Source organism: Bos taurus, chromosome 15, assembly GCF_002263795.3.
Source record: "Bos taurus isolate L1 Dominette 01449 registration number 42190680 breed Hereford chromosome 15, ARS-UCD2.0, whole genome shotgun sequence".
Lineage (NCBI taxonomy): Eukaryota > Metazoa > Chordata > Mammalia > Artiodactyla > Bovidae > Bos > Bos taurus.
In genome coordinates this window covers 5,316,469-5,339,478 of record NC_037342.1, presented here as the reverse complement: position 1 = coordinate 5,339,478, position 23,010 = coordinate 5,316,469, and the positions used below count along the sequence as shown (strand labels likewise).

The following is a 23,010-nucleotide window of genomic DNA, read 5'->3' as shown; positions in this document are numbered from 1 at the left end:
GAGGGCATGAAGTGAAAGATCTTAGAATAGGAGAAACTGGTTTGTGTCTTACAGAAGACAGCCCAGTGTGTCAGATCTAACCGGAAGCACATGTACTTACACAGATAAGTCGAAAATGGCTAAGATACATGCTGGGAAAAGGTATCTGAGGTTGGAACTATTAAAAAGACTTAATTGGGAAATACCGCTGTTAATATACTATTGACAGTTAATGTACTATTAACTGCTCATCCTAGAGCAGTAGTCTTAGCCTTTAGTGAGCATTAGAATCACTTTTGGAAAAGGCAGTGGCACCCCACTCCAGTACTCTTGCCTGGAAAATCCATGGACAGAGGAGCCTGGTACAGGGGCTGCAGTCCATGGGGTCGCTAAGAGTTGGACACGACTGAGTGATTTCACTTTCACTTTTCACTTTCGTGCATTGGAGAAGGAAATGGCAACCCACTCCAGTGTTCTTGCCTGGAGAAGCCCAGGAGCAGGGGAGCCTGGTGGGCTGCCATCTCTGGGGTCGCACAGAGTCAGACACGACTGAAGCGACTTAGCAGCAGCAGCAGCAGCAGCAGCAGCAGCAGCAGCAGCAGCAGCAGCAGAATCACTTTGAGTACCGGAAAATATTGATGACTGTGTCCCTCGTTAGAAGTCTGATTCGATAGGTGCTAATCTGAACTTAAAAAAATCAGAAAAGAATCCAAATTTTTGATGGGCTCCTAAATGATATTGATTTTGCTGTTTCACTGAAACTTTTAACAGCACTGTCCTACAGAGTGTTTTTTTTTTTTATTAATTGTAATAAGAAGCAACTGTATTACATATGATTGCTTCAAAGATTAATATTTGTATGGAAGTTAGTATGGATTTTATACCAAGAGAAGTTTTTCGTGGTCTGGTAAAATGATTTATCTGACTGGAATGGGTATTGCAAAGTTTGGGAATATGCAGATGTTGTTAAATGTGTGAAAGTTGTCCTCTCTCTCTCCCTTCCCTCTATCAATGGCTCCTGGCAGGGCATGCTACCTCTTTATAGGCTTTTGATTTGTATCCGAGCAGTACATAAAAATGAGGGTTCACAAAATATTTTCATTTAGGCACTGCGTTTTGAGAGTTTGGAAATTGTCTTATACTCTGTGCACACTGACTTCATGTGCTGTTGTTTTGCTGTTCAGTCGTGTCCGACTCTTTGCACCCCCATGGACTGCAGCACGCCAGGCTGTGCTTCACCATCTCCCGGAGCTTACTCAAACTCTTGTGCATTGAATCAGTGATACCATCCAATCATCTCATCCTCTATTGTCCCCTTCTCCTCCTGCCTTCGATCTTTCCCAGAATCAGGGTCTTTTTTAATAAGTCGGCTCTTCACATCAGGTGATGAAAGTATTGGAGTTTCAGCTTCAGCATCAGTCCTTCCAATGAACACCCAGGACTGATCTCCTTTAGGATGGACTGGTTGGATCTCCTTGTAGTCCAAGGGACTCTCAAGAGTCTTCTCCAACAGCACAGTTCAAAACTATCAATTCCTCAGGCTCAGCTTTCTTTATTGCCCAACTCTCACATCTGTACGTGACTACTACTACTATGGAAAAACCATAGCTTTGGCTGTATGGGCCTTTGTTGGCAAAGTAATGTCTTTGCTTTTTAATATGCTCTCTGGGTTTGTCATAGCTTTTCTTCCAAGGAGCAAGTGTCTTTTAATTTTATGGCTACAGTCACCATCTGTAGTGATTTTGGAACCCAAGAAAATGGTCTCTCACTGTTTCCATTGTTTCCCCATTTATTTGCAATGAAGTGATGGGACCAGATGCCACCATGATCTTAGCTTTTTAATGGTTGAGTTTTAAGCCAGCTTTTTCACTCTCCTCTTTCACCTCCATCAGGAGGCTTTTCCTCTTTGCTTTCTGCCATTAGGGTGGTGTCATCTTCATATCTGAGGTAATTGATATTTCTCCCAGCAATCTTGATTCCAGCTTTTGCTTCTTCCAGCCCCGTGTTTCACATGATGTACTCAGCATACAAGTTTAATAAGCAGGGTGACAACATACAGCCTTGATGTACTCTTTTCCCAATTTGGAACCAGTCTGTTGTTCTATGTCCAGTTCTAATGGTTGCTTCTTGACCTGCATACAGGTTTCTTAGGAGGCAGATGAGGAGGTCTGGTATTCCCAATTTCGAAGAAATTTCCAGTTTGTTGTGATCCACACAGTCAAAGGCTTTAGTGTATTCAATGAAGCAGAAGTAGTTGTTTTTCTGGAACTCCCTTGCTTTTTCTGTGATCCAGTGGATGTTAACAGTTTGATCAGTGGTTCCTCTGCATTTTCTAAATTCATCTTGAACATATTTAAGTTCTCAGTTCATGTACTGTTGAAGCCTGGCTTGGAGAATTTGATCATTACTTTACTAGCGTGTGAGATGAGTGCAATTGTGCAGTAGTTTGAGCATTCTTTGGCATTGCCTTTCTTTGGGATTGGAATGAAAACTGACTTTTTCCAGTCCTGGGGCCACTGCTGAGTTTTCCAAATTTGCTGGCATGTTGAGTGCAACACTTTCACAGCATCATCTTTTAGTATTTGAAATAGCTCAACTGGAATTCCATCACCTCCACTAGCTTTGTTTGTTGTGATGCTTCCTAAGGCCCAGTAGACTTCACATCCCAGGATGTCTGGCTCTAGGTGGGTGATCACACCATCGTGTTTATCTGGGTCACGAAGATCTTTTTTGTATAGTTTCTTCTCTGTATTTTTGCCACCTCTTTTTAATATCTTCTGCTTCTGTTAGGTCCATACCATTTCTGTCCTTTATTGTGCCCATCTTTGCATGAAATGTTCCCTTGGTAACAAGTGGTAAAAATTGGATAGTTTGAAGTATTTTACAACCTGCTTATCTTATACTGCTTTTTACTAGTTATATTAAAGATATTCAAAAGTAACTGACTGTTGTGGACTTACGCACTTGTTTGACATCATGTAAATTTTTCCTTAGAAAGCGCCATGTACCTGGATTACTAGATAGATAAGAGAGTGTGAGACAACACATATTTACTTAACTTCTTTTCTTGATTGCACCAAAAATATAATATCTTAATCTAGATAATTAGCAATTTGTTATATAATTGAGAATTTCATTAATTATGTAACATTATTTGTGTTTTTTTTTTAAAAGGGTCTTATTCATTATGGACGAGATAACCAGAATTTAGATATTTTGCTTTTCCAAGAAGTCCTGGAATATATGTCTAGGATTGACAGAGTGCTGAGTTTTCCTGGAGGTTCACTTCTGCTGGCAGGACGCAGTGGTGTGGGTCGTCGGACCATCACTTCTTTAGTCAGTCACATGCATGGAGCAGTGCTGTTTTCACCAAAGATTTCCAGGGGATATGACCTGAAGCATTTCAAGAATGATCTCAAATATGTAAGTGCCTCACAGTCTTTTACTTTATTTGGTTTTAAATCCTAATTATTTATTACTCTAAAAGGCTTTAATGGCCTTTGAGACTCTGATATAGAATATAGTCTTTTATTTTTTGTTGATTGTTTTCTTCATGATTTTGCAAAATTGTTTTTAGCTCTCAGTACCTCAGATTATGGGATGTTATATGACTTGGTAAGATAAACAAAAAGTAGAATTTAAGACATACGTGGGTGTATTTAAAAATAATCCTCTAGCTTTTAAAGATCTACCTATAAAACAATTAAATGTTCTCCCAGTAGTATTTGTTTATGAACTGAATTTACTTTCCAAACTATATTTTGATTACTCAATAAAGTATCAGTCAATAAAAATAACTTAGTTTACCTATAGAATGAAAATTTTTACCAATATTTGCCAAAAAATATTCAGTGGGTTCCGGAATGTGCTTTCTCATTGTGCAGGTGCTGCATCTTGCCGGTATTGAAGCCCAGCAGGTAGTTTTACTTCTTGAGGATTACCAGTTTGTACATCCGACATTTCTGGAGATGATCAATAGCCTTTTGTCTTCAGGCAAGTGGATGGGTTTTATTTAAAGAAAAATAAATAAATATTATTCAAGTGAAGTTATCTCATATAAAATTATGTTTCAGAAAATATTTGGCATAGCTTCTGCTAAAGTGATAGAAGATTAAACATTAAACATGCTCCGAGCAGGAGAACTGAGAAACCCTGTTTTTATGAAACCAAGAGGTTGTGGAATTATATAAAAATGATGATTAAATATTGATATTGGTAAATATACTGAATAATTTGCCTTCTTAAACACTTTTGGTGGGACTATTAGATAATATATATAACCTTTTGGGAAAGTTATCAACCAGTACTTATTTAAAAAATGTGCTATATCCTTTGATATAAACATTATATTAAATTGTAGAAATTTAGTTTGTAGAAATAAAAGAACTGTAAAGAAATATGTAAGAAATAAGAAATATGCTAGAACCTCACTGTCCATCATTAGTGGAATAATTTAATAATTATAGTATGGCCTTAAATATGGCTATATAATAGTAGATATATTTCAGATATATTAGATTTCATATTTCTTGAATTGTGGTATACTCTTGTCTCTGGAGCCAGCTTATCTTTTTGGTGAGTCCCTGAGGAAAATACCTGCAGTTTCCTACATTTCTTCCTTTTCTGCAGAATTTATGAAGGTTATTAGAATCTGTTTGTAATGTATAATCATTGTTAATAGAATCAGTGTGAGATAGCTTTGTTTTGAGTCTTTCATGGTTGCTCAGTTGGTAGAGAATCCACCTGCAGTGTGGAAGACCTGGGTTCAATCCCTGGATTGGGAAGATCCCCTGGAGGAGGGTATGGCTCCAGTGTTCTTGCCTGGAATCCCCTGTGGACAGAGGAGCCTGGTGAGCTGCAGTCCATAGTGTCACAGAGTCAGACACGATTGAGCAACTAAGCATGACACAGCTTTGTTTTGAACTTGGACCAAGAGTGTTTTGGTACTAAAGTATAAAATAAACCTTGTTAAATCTAGTTTCAGCTCTCTGAGTTGCTCCACTCCAGGGACTGAGGACAAATTTACATGATGCTCTTGTTCCACTGTGCTTTTATATAATACATGTTTTGAATCCTGCTAGGTAGACTCTGCATGAAGTAATCTTTTTGTTTTCAGAATTTAATAGCTTTGGTTGAAGAAAACATTTTATTTATAAAGTAAGGAGTCTACACTGTAGTGCCCAAATGAGACTCTAGTTAGACAAGTAGTACATCAACTTTTGTCAAAGTGGAGGTAATGGTATAGTGAAAGTACTAGGCCTTTTTTGTAAATAACCTATTTTTTTTTAGGGATTCCCTGATAACTCAGTTGGTAAAGAATCTGCCTGCAATGTGGGGCACCCTGGTTTGATTCCTGGGTCAGGAAGATCCCCTGGAGAAGGGAAAGGCTACTCACTCCAGTATTCTGGCCTGGGGAATGCCATGGACAGTACGTGGGGTCGCAAAGACTGAGCGACTTTCACTTTCACTTCATTTTGATTTTTAAAGTTCTTATTCCTGCATATTGCTTAAATTGTCACTGCTGTTGCTGCTGCTGCTAAGTCGCTTCAGTCGTGTCCGACCCTGTGCAGCCCCATAGACGGCAGCCCACCAGGCTCCCTTGTCCCTGGGATTCTCCAGGCCAGAACCCTGGAGTCGGTTGCCATTTCCTTTTCCAGTGCATGAAAGTGAAAAGTGAAAGTGAAGTCGCTCAGTCGTGTCTGACTCCTAGCGACCTCATGGACTGTCCATGGGGTTTTCCAGGCAAGAGTACTGGAGTGGGTTGCCATTGCCTTCTCCAAAATTGTCACTAGATGGCGACTTTGTTTCTTTTGGCTGATGTAAAGTAGCAGGCCAGATATTCAGGGTTTTTGTTTTAATTTGTGAAAGCAAACATTCAGATAAGCATTAACCCAGTAATTATTGTATGATAAATTGGTCTTTATTATCAACATATAACAGCAAAAATTATAAACTTAAATTTTTTTGGTTGTTAATTTTTCTAACTTTTTTTGGCAAAATTATTTATGTGAAAAATACTTTCAGAGAAAGTACTTAATAGGCCCTTTGGTCTCTTTTATATATTTAAAATTCTTATTCCCTATAGAGTATGTAAATAGAACTAACTTTCTTTATTAAATTTAAGGATACAAGGGTATCTTGGTACAGCTCAAATTTAGAGAAAGACATAGAGCATATTTACATGTATGTGCTTGTGTTTGAATATGTACATGGCTGATGGCTGGGTTGTGATCTGGTACCTCTGAGATGAGCATAAAGAAAAGTAGTAATTTAGACTGTGTTGGACTTTTCATGAATGCAGAAAAAAATTTTTCACTCAATCTTACAGTTTCTTGTGAACTACAAATATGTTGATTTAATACATATTTATTAAATAACTGGATTTATGGTGTGAACAAGCCCTCTATCAAATTCTTATAGTCTTACCACCTTTATTTGATTTTCATCATTCTGTTGCGTAGTAGCAGGCCATGACTAGTTCTCCTGATTTCTAGTAACAAGCTCATTCATTCATTTATTTAACAAATATTTATGGTTTAGATTCTTTGCCAGAAATGTCCTAAGTTTAATATTGATCATAATTAAATATTTGCCTTCTGGGAATTTAGAATCTAAGTGGGCAGGGAGAAGTAGTTCATTTATTATTAAATGATGTGATAAATGCCAAACAGTGATGTTTGGATATTATATTCAAGAGAAAAGAGTACTTTCCCTAATATGTTGGTATTCAGGAAAGGCTCATGGGCGTGGCAGTTGGCAAAGTAGTATCTTGAGGGATAAACAATATTTTTAGTGGAAGATTTGGGGCAGAGCAAGACTGTGGTATGATGTATTCCAGGAAGAGGAAATATTTCATTAAAGTTTTAGAACACAAAAAAGTTCACTGAGGTTAGAATACAAAGTCTTGGAAGAGAGTAGAGAAGGACTTGGAAAGGCAGATAGGTGAACGGTTAGTGGGAGGAGTTTGAATTTTTTTGAATGAAGGTTACAGGTATATATTTGTGAATAATATAGAGGTGATAGGGCTTGCTTGTTTTGGAAACAAAGATTGAATAACATCAGATTATTTAATATAAAAATAGAAGAAGCATCGTGTATGTAAAATGTGTGTTGAATTTAGTGTAATGTAGCTAAATCTCAGAAGAAATATAATGTTCTGCAGGTGAAGTTCCTGGACTTTACACTCTCGAAGAATTAGAGCCCTTACTCTTACCTCTTAAAGATCAGGCTTCGCAGGATGGATTTTTTGGACCAGTCTTCAACTACTTCACGTATAGTAAGTACGATAGAGCTCAGTAATGTAACTGTGCTTCATGTGAAATAAATACGTTTAATCTACCTTATTTTCTCATTAGATTGCAAAGGTATCTTAAATTTTGGGTCCATTTGGTAATTTATATTTTTTCTTTTTTATAGAACTTTTAGAAAATAGCTGGTAAGTAGACTAAAAGCTAACCTATAATAAAAACATGTTAAGTAAAATTTTAGCAAAAGGTTAGGATGAAAGTATGGTAATGTCTTTTGGGATATTTACTTTGCTGCTTTTGTTTCCATGTGATAAACTTAGTACCTATCTTAGAGAGTTAGTGAATTATTTAGATTGTGCCACATTCTGTTAATGAGGTGACTTTTGTTAATGAGATGACTTTTGGCCAGCACCTAGGGGTGGGGGCTGGTTGCCAGGGAAACCAACCACAGGAGTCCTTCCTCTTTCCCAGGAAGCCACATCAGAAGGGGAGAGATCAGCTAAGCCCCAATTATTAAGTCCTGGTGTGGGGGAGGGGTGGCCTTCCCCCTCCCTGCCCTAGACTCACATAGTACGGAACATACATTCACTCCATCAGCCTGGGCCCCTCACTGCTCTCAGCTTTCTGCTCCATGTCACCTCTTCATGATTTTTTTAAAAAATACTTTTAGATTTATAGAAAAGTTGCAAAGATGGTCGGGGGAGTCCCTGTGTAGCCTTCACCCAGCTTCCCCTCATGTTGGCATCGTACTGTGATAGCTGCAGTACATTTGTCCAGCAGAGAAATCAATGTCAGTTCAGTGCTATTGGCTTCCCTTGTGGCTCAGCTGGTAAAGAATCCGCCTGGAATGCGGGAGATCTGGGTTCCATCCCTGGGTTGGGAAGGTCTCCTGGAGAAGGGAAAGGCTACCCACTCCGGTGTTCGGGCGTGGAGAATTCCATGGACTGTATAGTCCATGAGGTTGCAAAGAGCCGTACATGACTGAGTGCCTTTCACTTCACTTCACATGCTGTAGTTTCTTTGAAACTAAAGAAACATATTATTATAGAAGCAGTTTTGTGTACTGCTAAAATTGGGAAGTAAAAAATAAGGTAATAGTGACACCACCCAGGCACTGCTATTACAGTGATCATCTTTATTTTTCTACAAGAACATTCATCATTGATGAAACAAAGAAAGTTGTTAAAGAGCTACCTTCCCTTCTCTCTCCTTTAAGTTTAGAGGGAATTTCTACCACACCTTTAAGAAACAGACCATCTCAATGCTATTTTAAAAACTACTTCAGAACATAGAAAATAAAGGAGAGTTTCTAAATTCCTTCTTATGAAGGGAAAATGATGTTAACATTGAAATTGGAAAAATATTTCTCCTAAAGGAAAACCAGAGATCAGTTTTGCTTCTGAATATTGAAACAAAAATCCTAAAAAGGAAAAAATTATTTAGTAGAATCCAGTATGACATTTGAAAAGTAACAGCAATATCATATCTTTTGGGGATATTTTATCCCACCTTGCACAAACATAGCACATATATGCGCATTGCAGGCGTGCTTATCCGTTCAGTCGTGTGCAACTCTTTGTGACCCTTTGGACTATAGCCTGCCGCGCTTCTCTGTCCATGGGGTTTTTCAGGTGAGAATAGTGGAATGGGTTGCTGTTTCCTTCTCCAGGGTATCTTCCCAAGCGGGGGATCGATCATGAATCTCGTCTCCTGCATTGCAGGCAGATTTTTCACTTAGAGTATAACTCTGTTTCATAGCTTGCTCTTTTGTTAAAGAGCTTCTGCCATCCAGTTTCAGAAAATTTTAATTTCATAAAACCAGACCATGTATGGATTTCTTCAAATATTGTTATTGTAATATTCCATGACTCTATTTATCCTATTTTTTTAGGAGTGCAACAAAACTTGCATATTGTTTTGATAATGGATTCTGCAAATTTAAACTTCATAATAAACTGTGAGAGCAATCCTGCTTTGCATAAGAAGTGCCAGGTGTTGTGGATGGAGGCTTGGTCAGATAGCAGTATGAAGAAAGTAAGTTTAATGTTTAAATACGGAAATAAAAAATAAGCACATTTTCTTTTTAAGACACCAAGGACTTCCCTGGTGGCTCAGATGGTAAAGCATCTGCCTACAATGTGGGAGACCCGGGTTCAATCCCTGGGTTGGGAAGATCTCTGGAGAAGGAAATGGCAACCCACTCCAGTATTCTTGGCTGGAAAATCCCATGGATGGAGGAGCCTGTTAGGCTGCAGTCCATGGGGTCGCAAAGAATCAGACACGATGGAGCGACTTCACTTTCACTTTCAGTTTCTTTTTAAAGTTACTAATTGTTACAATTTACCCTTGGTGTTTATTGTAATCCTTAATTGTGGCGCTGAGCATCTCTCATATATTTGAAAATAACTGTCTTTTCTTCATACTCTTGTACTTGACAGATTAGTTGACTACAAAATTTTATGTGTAAGATTATGTTCTTAATTAAGGACCACAGAGATGTTTATTATATTTAAAAATTTTTATAAATTTAATTACTTAGTCCATTATAGACTAGCTTATGATTAAATATCACAGCAATAATTTTAGCAGTTGTTTCAATTAAAATTTAGGTGCCTTTTAAAAAAATCTGTCATTGTTATGATATATGTTTGGAGGGGTATGAGTTTAAAGTGTGAACTCAAAAACTATCTCAACTGGAAGCCTTTTACATTGCTTCATTTGAATAAATAATAATTTTCAATATTGTCTCCTTGAATGATGCTCATATTTCCAATCATTGATTTATTTTTGTATAGTAGATGTGCAAACTATTGCCTATCATGATTCAGAGAAGGAAGCGCAATTTGAGATAATAGACAACATTTTACAGTTGAGATGATCCTTTAAATAGATTTTAGTAAGTAGATAGAGGAAAGTTATTCCAGTCTGAAGAGGCTACATGAACAAGAGGTATTCATTAAGAAGCAGTAATTATTGGATACTTAATATGTGTCACTCTTTTATATACTGGGGATATAGCAGAGAAAAGAGAGACACAAGTCCCTGCCTCATGGAGTTTACATTATTTTGGGGGATATTTGGAGGGAAAGCTTTCTACAGGAAGAATCTGAGATGAGAGTAGGCCTGGTGATTTGAGGGCCAGTTCATTTGTAACAGAGTGATCAAGGCAGAGAGTAGTTGCAGATGAGGTTGGGGGATTAAGAGAACAGTTAGGGTGGGGCTTTGGATGCTATTATAAGGATTTCAACTTTTCTGGAAACCAGTAAGGGACTCCTTGGAGGCTTGGGAGCAAAACTGTTCTGATGTTTTATGGGATTACACTGCCTTCTGTTTGAAAATAGACTGTAGAAGACCAGGAGGAAGCAGTTATAAAGCTATTGAAGTAATCTTGGAGAGAGACAAGGATGACTTGTCTCAGGATATAGTGGTAGAGGTGGTGAGAACTGGTAGATACTCGGTATGTTTTACAGTAGAAATGATAGGGTTTGCTGACAGATTGTAATAAGTTATTAGGGGAAGCGAGGAGTTGAGGATACCTGCCAGTCTGTTGGCTTGAGCTCCTGGAAAGACTGGAATACCTGTCAGTTGAAGGGAGACTATGAGAGGAACATTTTGAGAAGAGAAGATGAAGCTTTCAGTTTTAGATCTATTAAATATGAGGTGTGTCGGACATCCGAGTTGGAAGATTGAGAAGTTCAGGGGAAAAGGTCAGGCATACAGGCAAAATTGTCGGAATTATCAGAGTTTAAGTGGCATTTAAAGCTTTGAGAACAAATCCTACTAAAGGATTGAATGTTGGCAGAAAGCGGAGATATCCAAAGGCTGACCTCTGGGGCACTTTCAGCATTAAGAGGCTGAGATGAACAAGAACCAGCAAAGGATACTGAGAAGGAACCGCTAGGGAAATAGGAAAACAGGAGTTGTGAGTACAAGTGAAGCCTGGAAGCCAAGTGAAAACAGCATTCTGAAGGAGCAAGGAAGGGTGAACACATGGAAGTCCATGAGGGCTGGAAAGTGATCATTAGGTTTAGCAACTTGTGTCCCTTAGTGACTTTAATGAAGCAGTTTCAGTTAGTAGTGGAAAAAAAATACTGTAATGAAATGTGTTTTAGAAAGAATGAGAAGAGTGGAGAGTGAATATAGTCACCTCTTTTGAAGAATTTTGTTATAAAGTGGAAGATAAAAATGGATCAGTAACTGTAGGAAGTGGGAATAAAATAGTTTTTTTCTTTAAAAAAATTTTTTTAAGATGGGATAAACTGGAGCATACTCATATGCCGTTGGGAATGCAAGAAAGGAAACAAAACATATATTTTATATGAAAGAGCAGGAATTGCTGGAGCAATGTCCTTGGGTCTAGACACCATGTGGGCCTATTACACAAATGAAAGGATTGAGGACAAGCCTTTGGGCTTCCCTGTGGCTCAGCTGGTAAAGAATTTGCCTGCAATGCAGGAGACCTGGGTTCTGATCCCTGGGTTGGGAAGATCTCCTGGAGAAGGAAAAGGCTACCTACTCCAGTATTCTGGCCTGGAGAATTCCACGGACTGTATAGTCCATGGGGTCACAAAGAGTCGGACACAACAGAGTGACTGTCACTTCACTTTTCTTGGAGAACGGAAGCGTCATCTGTAGCAACAGGAAAGGAAGCAGAGTACAGGGGTCTGCGTAAAGCATGTGGGCAGGAGTAGCATTGGGAAGTTTTAGACATTTCTGGTTGTTTCTGTTTTCCGAGTGAAATCGGAACTAAGATTAATCACTTGAGAGAAAAGTTGAGGGAAGAGATTTTGGAATCTTGAAGAGATGTAAGAGGATGTGCAAAATAGTGTTTTGGAAGAGGGAAGGAGTGAAAGGCTTAGGAGAATGGAATATGATATAGCTAGATAGCATTATGGGTTCACATGAGGCTAAGGATTGTAAAGTTCAGCTGAGGCCATTCAGTGTGCTTTTTCTCCAGTCACGTGTGCACTCAGGGTTACAGACCTGCAATAGTGGTGACCTGCATTTAAGCAGGATTGGGGCTTTGCTTTGCTACTTGAGTGTGTGCCAAAGAATGTTCAAACTACCACACAATTGCACTCATCTCACATGCTAGCAAAGTAATGCTCAAAATTCTCCAGGTGAGGCTTCAGCAGTACATGAACTGTGAACTTCCAGATGTACAAGCTGGATTTAGAAAAGGCAGAGGAACCAGAGATCAAATTGCCAATGTCTGCTGGATCATCAAAAAAGCAAGAGAGTTCCAGAAAAACATCTACTTCTTTTTACTGATTACGCCAAAGCCTTTGACTGTAAATCACAATAAGCTGTGGAAAATTCTTCAAGAGATGGGATTACCAGACCACCTGACCTGCCTCCTGAGAAATCTGAACGCAGGTCAGGAAGCAACAGTTAGAACTGGACATGGAACAACAGACTGGTTCCAAATAGGGAAAGGAGTACATCAAGGCTGTATATTGTCACCCTGCTTATTTAACTTATATGCAGATTACATCATGCAAAATGCCAGGCTGGATGAAGCACAAGCTGGAATCAAGATTGCTGGGAGAAATATTAATGACCTCAGATATGCAGATGGCACCACCCTTATGGCAGAAAGTGAAGAGGAACTAAAGAGCCTCTTGATGAAAGTGAAAGAGGAGAGTGAAAAAGCTGGCTTAAAACTCAGCATTCAAAAAGCTAAGATCATGGTGTCCGGTCCCATTACTTCATGGCAAATAGTTGGGGAAACAATGGAAACCGTGAGAGACTTTATTTTTGGGGGCTCCAAAATCACTGCAGGTGGTGACTCTAGCCATGAAATTAAAAGAAATTTGCTCCTTGGAAGAAAAAGCTATGACAAACCTAGACGGCATATTAAAAAGCAGAGACATTACTTTGCCAACAAAGGTCCGTCTAGTCAAAGCTATGGTTTTTCCAGTAGTCATGTATGGATGTGAGAGTTGGACTATAAAAAGAAAGCTGAGCGTAGAAGAATTGACACTTTAAATGTGATGTTGGGGAAGACTCTTGAGAGTCTCTTTAACTACAGTAGTAGTTCAACTAACTACTCTTGAACTACAAGGAGATGCAACCAGTCCATCCTAAAGAAATCAGTCCTGAATATTCATTGGAAGGACTGATGTTGAAGCTCAAGCTCCAATACTTTGGTCACCTGATGTGAAGAACTGACTCATTGGAAAAGACCCTGATGCTGGGAAAGGCAGGAGGAGAAGGGGGTGACAGAGGATGAGATGGTTGGATGGCATCACCAATTCAATGGACATGAGTTTGAGCAAGCTCCAAGAGTTGGTGATGGGCAGGGAAGCCTGGCGTGCTGCAGTCCATGGGGTTGCAAAGAGTTGGACACGACTGAGCAACTGAAATGACTGACTGACTGAGTACGACAAAGTAGGGGAAGGCCAAGGAAGCTGAGGAGTTATGGTAGGAAGACGGTGGATGACAGTATCAAGGTTGTTGAATGAATAAACTGCAGGTCTTGGTGAAATTTGAGGCTTATTTGCATTGCAAAAGGAATGAGCTGGTTAGACAGGAATGTAATGGTAAAAGAGGGGGATGTTTGCAAGGGAGATTATAAAATGATTGCAGTTATTGTTAATGACAAGGTATTAGGATGTGACCATTTGACATGGTAGGGGAGAATGGCTGGGGAAAAGGTGATAGATAACAGAAGGAGGAGAATTCAAGGAATTGAGAGGTCAAGGTATTAGTAAGAATGAATAGTGTTAATATACTCATTCAACTCCAAAGTGCTGTTTTTATCTCCTGGGAGGTAGAGTGGAAGCAAAGTGGAATGTGGTTGAAACCAGGCAAGAAAACTTTCCTAACGTGGTATATTATTTAGGGATAGATTCTTTCCCACCCTTCCCAGCTTTATTGAGGTATAATTGACACATAAAAATTATATGTGTTTAAGGTGTACATCATGTTTTTGTTTATTTTATGTTGTGAAATGATTAGCACAATCAAGCTAACTGACCTAAGGGATAGAGTATTTTAAAGAAAGTGAGTTTCCAAAGAAATGTTCGTTGATTTAAAAGTGTGTGTTTAAAATATTCTCTCAGTTGCTTCAGTATATTTTCAGAAATCAGTGAAAGTATTTGAGAAAAAAAAATATTCTTTGGCTCAAGAATCATGGCACTTTCAAACTCTCCACTAGTTAAGGGATCTTCTGTCTTAATGTTTTGTTCAGTCTGAGAAGAAAAAGATGCTTTTTGACCTAATTACCTGGATTACTTGCACTTGTTCTTATTAGGCATGTGAACTGTATCAGGTGAAATAAGTTGGAGGTTTTTGGTTTAATTTTAAAATTTTGGAGTTCTACTTAGTTTTTGTTCCCCAGAAATAGGGTTTAAAATTTTTTTAATATAGTTTAATATCTGTTCATTACTTAATTTTCTTATTTGTGATAGTGGCAAAAATCTTGCCATGACTACACAATAGTTTTTAGCATTATCAATTATGTTGATATCAATTATGAATTATTTTCATTTATTTTGATTAATTATGATTAATTAATTATGAAATTATTTTTATTTATTCATTTATTTCCTTATTTCTCATTTAAGAAATCTAAGAATCCTTCCTGTTCCTTTATGTCATGAAGGCATTTTAGTAGTTTGATACCAAATAAAACATTTAATTTTATTACTTTGTGATTTTAAATGGTATCTGTGATTATTCTCTAATTCAATCAAAATGGTTATTTTCTTCATTTCATAAAGTCTAATCATTTTTCAAGTGAGATGCTGAAGCTTTTCCTGTGTGCTATTAATTTCCAGTCAATGGTTGATACATGTGTCAAAAGTATCAACTAGGAAATGTTTTCTGAAGACTGATGTACTATTTTTTTTTTTCTTAGTCTGGAAGGAATCCTAGAAGAAAAGTCCAACTGATACTTTTTATGTGTTGTGTTAAGTGTTTTTATACCTCTGATACTGAATTTACTAAAACTTTTTTCATACTGAATTGAAGTTTAAAGAAATGCTCTTCCTGTTTTAGATACCTGAAATGTTACTCAGTGAAATGGGTGGTGATGAAAGATATAGTGACAAAAAAAGAAAAGAAGAAAAGAAAAAGAAATCAGGTAGTATTTTGATGAAATTGATTTTACCTGGTTGTTATTGATGAAATAATTGCCGTTTTCTAATGTCGTAAGGTAATCAGGGTCAGTAATGAAGAGCCTTCCATGTCCTGTTACAGAAGGAATTTGGATTCTGACTTCTTAGTGATTTGGGATAATTGACAAGTTTTTGTTAGAGATGTAACGAGAGTCTTGTTTTAGAAAGAGAAGTCTCTGCATCCACCTGTTTTTTCAGATATTAGAAATAGAATGGTGTACAGAGAAACAGGGGTTCTATAGACCAGTATAGAAGGCTGTGCCTTCTAATCTAAGAGGAAGGAATGGACTTGGGCGGTATTAGGAGGTAATCTCAGAGAAGGCAATGGCACCCTACTCCAGTACTCTTGCCTGGAAAATCCCATGGATGGAGGAGCCTGGTGGGCTGCAGTCCATGGGGTCTCTAAGAGTCAGACACGACTGAGTGACTTCCCTTTCACTTTTCACTTTCATGCATTGGAGAAGGAAATGGCAACCCACTCCAGTATTCTTGCCTGGAGAATCCCAGGGACGGGGGAGCCTGGTGGGCTCCCGTCTATGGGGTCTCCCAGAGTCGGACACGACTGAAGCGACTTAGCAGCAGCAGCAGGAGGTAATCTAAAGAGGATTTGGTTATATAATGGCTGCTGTATGCAAGGAAGAAGAAGGATGCAAGAATATTTCTCAGGGTTCTGCTTGGAAAAATTTATTAGAAGTTGATTTTGTTCACTTGGGTAGAGAATACAGACGGGAATAGGTTGAGACAACAAAGAGGGAGATAATTGTGTTTGGTCGTGTATATATCGGCTTCCCAGGTGGCTCAAGTAATAAAGAATCTGCCAGCCGGTATAGGTGATGTGGGTTTGATCCCTGGGTCAGGAGATTCCCTGGAGAGAAAATGGCAGCCCAATCCAATATTCTTACCTGGAAAATTCCATGGACAGAGGAGCCTGGTGGGCTACTACTGTCCATGGGTTTGCAAAGAGTTGAACATGACTGAGCGACTGAGCACACATGTGTATATTGAATCTAACGAGAGCTTGTTCTTAATTTTTTGACTTTTGAAGCCCTGTTTCTTCCCATGTACATAGGAGGGGATAGGTGTTATTTGGTTTGGTATATCTTTTCCACTCATACAGCTTTTAGTACGCTTACTTTCAGACTACATGTTACGTAGTCCCAATTAATTGACATGGGAAACTGTAGATTTATCTTTCTTGCAGCAATAAAACTTGTCAGGGGAAATACAGGGAAAGGTATATACATACAGTTGAAGTGTAGAGACCACGGGAGAAAATAATGCAAATTAATAAGAAAAATGGAAGCTATGCATGGATACCTAGGAATAACTGTTCACCTTTAAGCAAATATATTATTTCATAATTTCATTGAGTAGAAAAAGATAGTTAAGTTTATTTTCTGTAATTCTTAATGGACTATACTTACATTGTCGTTTTTTTTCTCTTTCTAGTTGATCCTGAGTTTCTAAAATCTTTTTTATTAATCCATGAGTCTTGTAAAGCATATGGTGCTACACCAAGCCGATACATGACCTTTTTACGTGTGTATTCTGCCATTAGTAGCAGCAAGAAAGAGGAATTATTAAAAAGACAAAGTCATTTGCAGGTACATTATTGGTGATCTAAAGTTATTTTATTTATGTGTAGGGGACAAGGATTATGTAAATCACAATGCCATAAATAAATATTGTACTGTATTAAATATCCTGGAAAACTGTCTCACCTATCTGTATTGCCCACTGGATTATAGTAATGGTTTTGTATTTTTTTTGGTTGAATAATTATTTCTTTTCTTCACCACGCATGTTATTTGTGTGCTTTTGATAGCTTTTGATAGCTTATTGTGCTGGCTTTAAATGTCTTTTTCACATGAACTTATTTTAGAAATCAGACATGCCTATTATTAATTAAAATATAATATATAATATTATGTTTTATAGTAGACTATATAATTATATTTTATAAACATTCTTAAAAGTATACTTTATTATATATATTTCATTATTATGTATAATTTATTATATTCTTATTTATGTCACTTAGTACATTTGGAACTCTTTGTATTTCTATTATTGTAGAGCTTCAGCTTAAGTGCGCTGTTAGAATGCTAGCCTCAGATTCTGTCAGAGAGCATTCCTTGTCCAGAGTTCTTGCTTCCCTTTGTAAGGGTAGGAAACCAGGAACATTAATTGACAGAGTTATCTTTATCCTTCTTTCTACTGATTTACTTTCATTTATATTAAGCCACTAACTGCACATGCTTTGGAGAGTTAATTTCCTGATTTAGTTCTCTGTTGTATTTGAGGTAAATAAATTTCCTGAGTTATAGCTTTATTGGGTCATTGTCGTGTGTACATTAGATAAAATGCTAATGTCAAGAACCAGCATGATGCCTGTCCTCTGTGCTGTGCTCAATAAATACTGTTTGAAGTGAAGTGAAGTGAAGTCGCTCAGTCGTGTCCGACTCTTTGCGACCCCATGGACTGTAGCCTACCAGGCTCCTCGGTCCAAGGGATTTTCCAGGCAAGAGTACTGGAGTGGGTTGCCATTTTCTTCTCCAGGGGATTTTCCCGACCTAGGGATCGAACCAGGTCTCCCACATTGTAGGCAGAAGCTTTACTGTCTGAGCCACCAAGTTTACATTCCCTTTTTTTGCCATTGCTATCTTTCTTCTGATTTGTTTTGTGACAAAAATGCAATTGTATTGAAGAACAGAGAGAATATTTTTCATGTTCATTCCTTGGATTATTGATGGACAGTGGAATGGAGTGTTCTAATGGCCAGACCAGGGTCACCACTCCCGCCCCGCCACCCTGCCCAAAGAATAGCCGAAGCATTTGGAGTGATTGCTAATCAGCACCCTATGTAAGGCAGTCTCTTGTAAAATAGTTGGATAATAGACAAGCAAAACCAAGGCATGTCCAGTATAAAAAGAGTGGTCCCTGAGGTGCTTTTGTTCAATTAATGAGACTGAAAAATTAGAAAGGTTTACTGTTTTTTTTTTTTTCTATTTTCTTTCCTGTCTAATGCAGTTGAGTAAAACCCCACTGGTTAAGCTAATTAATATGTGTTAATGTATTCAGCTTTACTGTGATGCTTTAAGATCCATTTTTCTCTAAAGCCTTTGTGAAGTCTTTTTTTACATCTTAATGGATAAACAGTTGACTAAATTGTTATAATGAGCAATAAGAAAAAACCCAAGTTCACTTGCAGATGTGGTATTTGTACACATTTGTATTTTTTTCATTCATTCTTACAGACTTTGTTTACCCTTATGTATATAACATTCTTATTCTTTTAATATTGTCGGTCTCTTCTATTAATGTAGGCTGGTGTATCAAAACTAAATGAAGCTAAAGCTCTTGTGGCTGAATTGAACAGAACAGCTGGAGAACAAAGTGTATTACTTAAAACTAAGCAAGATGAAGCAGATGCTGCTCTTCAAGAGATCACAGTATCAATGCAGGTAACATTTAGAGGAAGCACAGAGATGCAAACAATAGGAAGGCCATTTATACCTGGTTGTCGTTCACTGAAAAATAACGATTTTACTCAAGTGGATTTAAAAAGTATTGCTTGTCTGTATTGAAATGACTGATAGTATTGTGTACTTGAACTTTTGGAAAGAGTGTATTATTTTCCCATATTGTTTAAAATCACAACTGTAGTCTCCTCAGTTGCTCATACGCTAATTTATCTAAATCCTATAAAATACAAAAGTATAAACATTTTGATTGGTATAGATTTGTCTGTAACTGCTTTTGTTTACCCTCTGTTAGTTAATATTTTCTTTTATTTTTCTTAATATTATCTCCTTCAGGCTTCAAGCCTGTTTTTTATATTCTAAGGATTTATAAAATGTCTTTATTCATTCTGTTTATACTTGCATGATATTTTTAATATTTTGATTGTATCTTCTTTTTACATTGCCTTACTTTGGTTGAACCATCGCAAGAGAGATTTCTCTACATTCTTTATTGCCAGGGTATTCTTTTTTTAAAAAAAATTATTTTTTAATTGAAGGATACTTGCTTTACAGAATTTTGCTGTTTTCTGTCAAACCTCAACATGAATCAGCCATAGGTACACATATATCCCCTCCCTTTTGAACCATCCCTTCCCTCTAGGTAGATACAGAGCCCTGTTTGAGTTTCCTGAGCCATACAGCAAATTCCCATTGGCTATCTATTTAAATGTGGAAATGTAAGTTTCCACATTACTCTTTCCCTACATCTCACCCTCTCCTTCCCTCTCCCCGTGTCCATAAGTCTATTCTCTATGTCTCCTTCTCCATTGCTGTAAGTAAATTCTTCAGTACCATTTTTCTCGATTCCTCATATGTGTGTTAGAATACGATATTCATCTTTCTCTTTCTGACTCACTTCACTCTGTATAATAGGTTCTAGGTTCATTCACCTCATTAGAACTGACTAAAATTCGTTCCTTTTTATGGCTGAATATTCCATTGTGTATATGTACCACAACTTCTTTATGCATTCATCTTTTGATGGGCATCTAGGTTGCTTCCATGTTCCAGCTATTGTAAATAGTGCTGCAATGAACAATGGGATACGAGTCTTTATCAATTTGGTTTCTTCAGGGAGTGGGATTGCTGGGTCATATGGTGGTTTTATTCCTGAGTTTTTAAGGAATCTCCATACCATCTTCCATAGGGGCTGTATTAATTTGCATTCCCACCAACAATGCAAGAGCGTTCCCTTTTCTGCACACCTTCTCCAGCATTTATTCTTTGTAGACTTTCTGATGATGGACATTCTGACTGGTGTGAGGTGATATCTCATTGTAATTTTGGTTTGCATTTCTCTAATAATAAGCCATGTTAAGCATCTTTCCATTTGTTTGTTAGCCATCTGTATATCTTCTTTGGAGAAATATGTTTAGGCCTTTTTCCCACTTTTTGATTGGGTTGTTTGTTTTTCTGGTATTGAGTTGTATGAGCTGCTTTTATATTTTGGAAATTAATCTTTTGTCAGTTGTTTCATTTGCTATTATTTTCTCTCAGCCTGAGGGTTGTCTTTCACCTTGCTTATAGTTTCCTTTGCTGTGCAAAAGCTTTTACATTTAATCAGGTCCCACTTGTTTACTTTTGTTTTTATTTCCATTACTTTAGGAGGTGGGTCATAGAGGATCTTGCTTTGATTTATGTCATCGAGTGTTCTGCTTGTGTTTTCCTCTAAGAGTTTTACAGTTTCTGGTCTTACATTTAGGTCTTTAATCCATTTTGAGTTTATCTTTGTGTATGGTGTTAGGAAGTGTTTTAATTTCATTCTTTTACATATAGCTGTCCAGTTTTACATGTAGCTGTTCCATTGATCTATATTTCTGTTTCTGTTATACTGTATTGATGAATGTAGCTTTTTAGTATAATCTGAAGTCAGGAATGTTGATTTCTCCAGCTCCATTATTTCTTAAGATTTCTTTGGCTATTCAGGATCTTTTGTGTTTTCATATGAAATGTGAAATTTTTTGTTTTTAGGCATTTTGTGAAAAATGCCATTGGTAATTTGAAAGGTATTGCATTGAATCTGTAGATAGCATTTGGTAGTATAATCATTTTCACAGTATTGATTCTTCTTACCCAGGAACATGGAATATCTCTCCATCTGTTCTTATCATCTTTGATTTCTTTCATCAGTGTCTTATAATTGTCTGTGAACATTTCTGTTGTCTCCTTAGGTAAGTTTATTCCTAGATATTTGTTTTTTGTTGTAATGGTGAATCATATTGAGTGCTTAATTTCTCTTTCTGATTTTTCATTGTTGGTATATAGAAATGTAAGTGATTTCTGTGTATTGATTTTGTTTCCTGAAACACTGTGAAATTCACTGATTAGCTGTAGTAATTTTCTGATAGTATCTTTAGGGTTTTCTATGTACAGTATCATGTCATCTGCAGACAGTGAGAGATTTACTTCTTTTCTGATCTGGATTCCTCTTATTTCTTTTTTTTCTCTGATTGCTGTAGCTAGGACTTCCAGAACTATGTTGAATAATAGTAGTGAAAATGGACACCCTTGTCTTGTTCCTGATTTTAGGAGGAATGCTTTCAGTTTGTCACCATTGAGAATAATGTTTGCTGTAGGCTTATCCTATATGGCCTTTACTATATTGAGGTAGGTTCCTTCTGTGCCCTTTTTTTTTGAAGAGTTTTAATCATAAATGGGTGCTGAATTTTGTCAAAGGCTTTTTCTGCATCTGTTGAGATTATTATATGATTTTTATCATTCCATTTAATATAGTATATCACATTGATTGATTTGCATATATTGAAGAGTCCTTGCATCCCTGGAATAAACCCAACTTGATCATGGTGTATGAGGTTTTTGATGTGTTGCTGAATTTTGTTTGCTAAACTTTTGCTGAGGAATTTTGCATCTGTGTTCACCAGTGATATTGGCCTGCAGTTTTCTTTTTCTGTGTTGTCATTGTCTGGTTTTGGTATCAGGGTGATGGTGGCCTCATAGAATGAGTTCGAAAGTGTTCCTTCCCCTGCAGTTTTTTCAAAGAGTTTTAGAAAGATCGGCATTAGCTCGTCTCTAAATGTTTGATAGAATTCACCTGTGAAGCCATCTGTTCCTGGGCTTTTGTCTTTGGAGAGAGATTTGATCACAACTTCGATTTCAGTGCTTTTAATTGGGTTGTTCATAGTTTCTATTTCTTTCTGGTTCAGTCTGGGAAGATTGAATTTTTCTAAGAATCTGTCCGTTTCTTCCAGGTTATCCATTTTATTGCCATATATTTGTTCTTGATAGTCTCTTATAATCCTTTGTATTTCTGCATTGTCTGTTGTAACCTCTCTTTTTTCATTTCTAATTTTGTTGATTCTTCTCTCTTCTTGATGAGTCTTGTCGAAATGTTTGTCAATTTTGTTTATCTTCTCAAAGAACCAGCTTTTAGTTTTATAAATCTTTACTATTGTTTCTTTCATTTGTTTTCATTTATTCCTGCTCGGATCTTTATGATTTCACTCCTTCTACTAATTTTTGTTTTGTCTTTGTTTTTCCAGTTGTTTTAGGTGTAAAGTTAAGTTGTCTGTTCGATGTTTTTCTTGTTTCTTGAGGTAAGATTGTAGTGCTATAAACTTCCCTCTTAGAAATATTTTGCTGCATCCCATAGGTTTTGAGTTGTCATGTTTCATTGTCATTTGTTTTAGAAATTTTTTGATTTCCCTATTGATTTCTTCAGTAACCTGTTGGTTATTTAGAAACGTGTTGTTTATCTTCATGTGTTTGTGTTTCTTAAACAGTTTTTTTTCTTGTAATTGATATCTAGTCTCATAGCGTTGTGGTAGGAGAAGATGCCTGATACAATTTCAGTTTTCTTAAATTTACTGAGCTTTGATTTGTGACCCAAGATGTGGTCTATCCTGGAGAATATTCTATGTGCACTTTAGGAAAAGGTATATTCTTCTACATTTGGATGGAATGTCCTGAAGATATCAATGAGATTCCTTTTGTCTCATATATCATTGAAGACTTGTGTTTCCTTATTAATTTTCTGTTTTGATGATCTGTCCATTGATGTGAATGGGGTTAAAGTCTCCTACTGTTATTGTGTTATTGTCAGTTTCTCCTTTTTTATCTGTTAGTGTTTGTCTTAGGTATTGAGGTGCTCCTGTGTTGGGTGCATAGTTATTTACAGTTGTT

The 23,010-nt window shown here is 37.1% G+C and overlaps 1 protein-coding gene across 2 annotated transcripts in view; it reads left to right on the top strand.

Annotated features, from left to right (window-relative positions):
• DYNC2H1 (dynein cytoplasmic 2 heavy chain 1) overlaps positions 1 to 23,010 on the top strand; it is a 395,032-nt gene that overhangs the window by 112,681 nt on the left and 259,341 nt on the right. For both annotated transcript variants that reach the window (XM_024975702.2, XM_024975701.2), the window contains exons 49-55: positions 3,154 to 3,402; positions 3,864 to 3,972; positions 7,142 to 7,255; positions 9,118 to 9,260; positions 15,228 to 15,312; positions 16,796 to 16,950; positions 18,673 to 18,810. In XM_024975702.2, the coding sequence (XP_024831470.1) occupies positions 3,154 to 3,402; positions 3,864 to 3,972; positions 7,142 to 7,255; positions 9,118 to 9,260; positions 15,228 to 15,312; positions 16,796 to 16,950; positions 18,673 to 18,810 (993 nt within the window). The remainder of the gene's footprint in view (positions 1 to 3,153; positions 3,403 to 3,863; positions 3,973 to 7,141; positions 7,256 to 9,117; positions 9,261 to 15,227; positions 15,313 to 16,795; positions 16,951 to 18,672; positions 18,811 to 23,010) is intronic.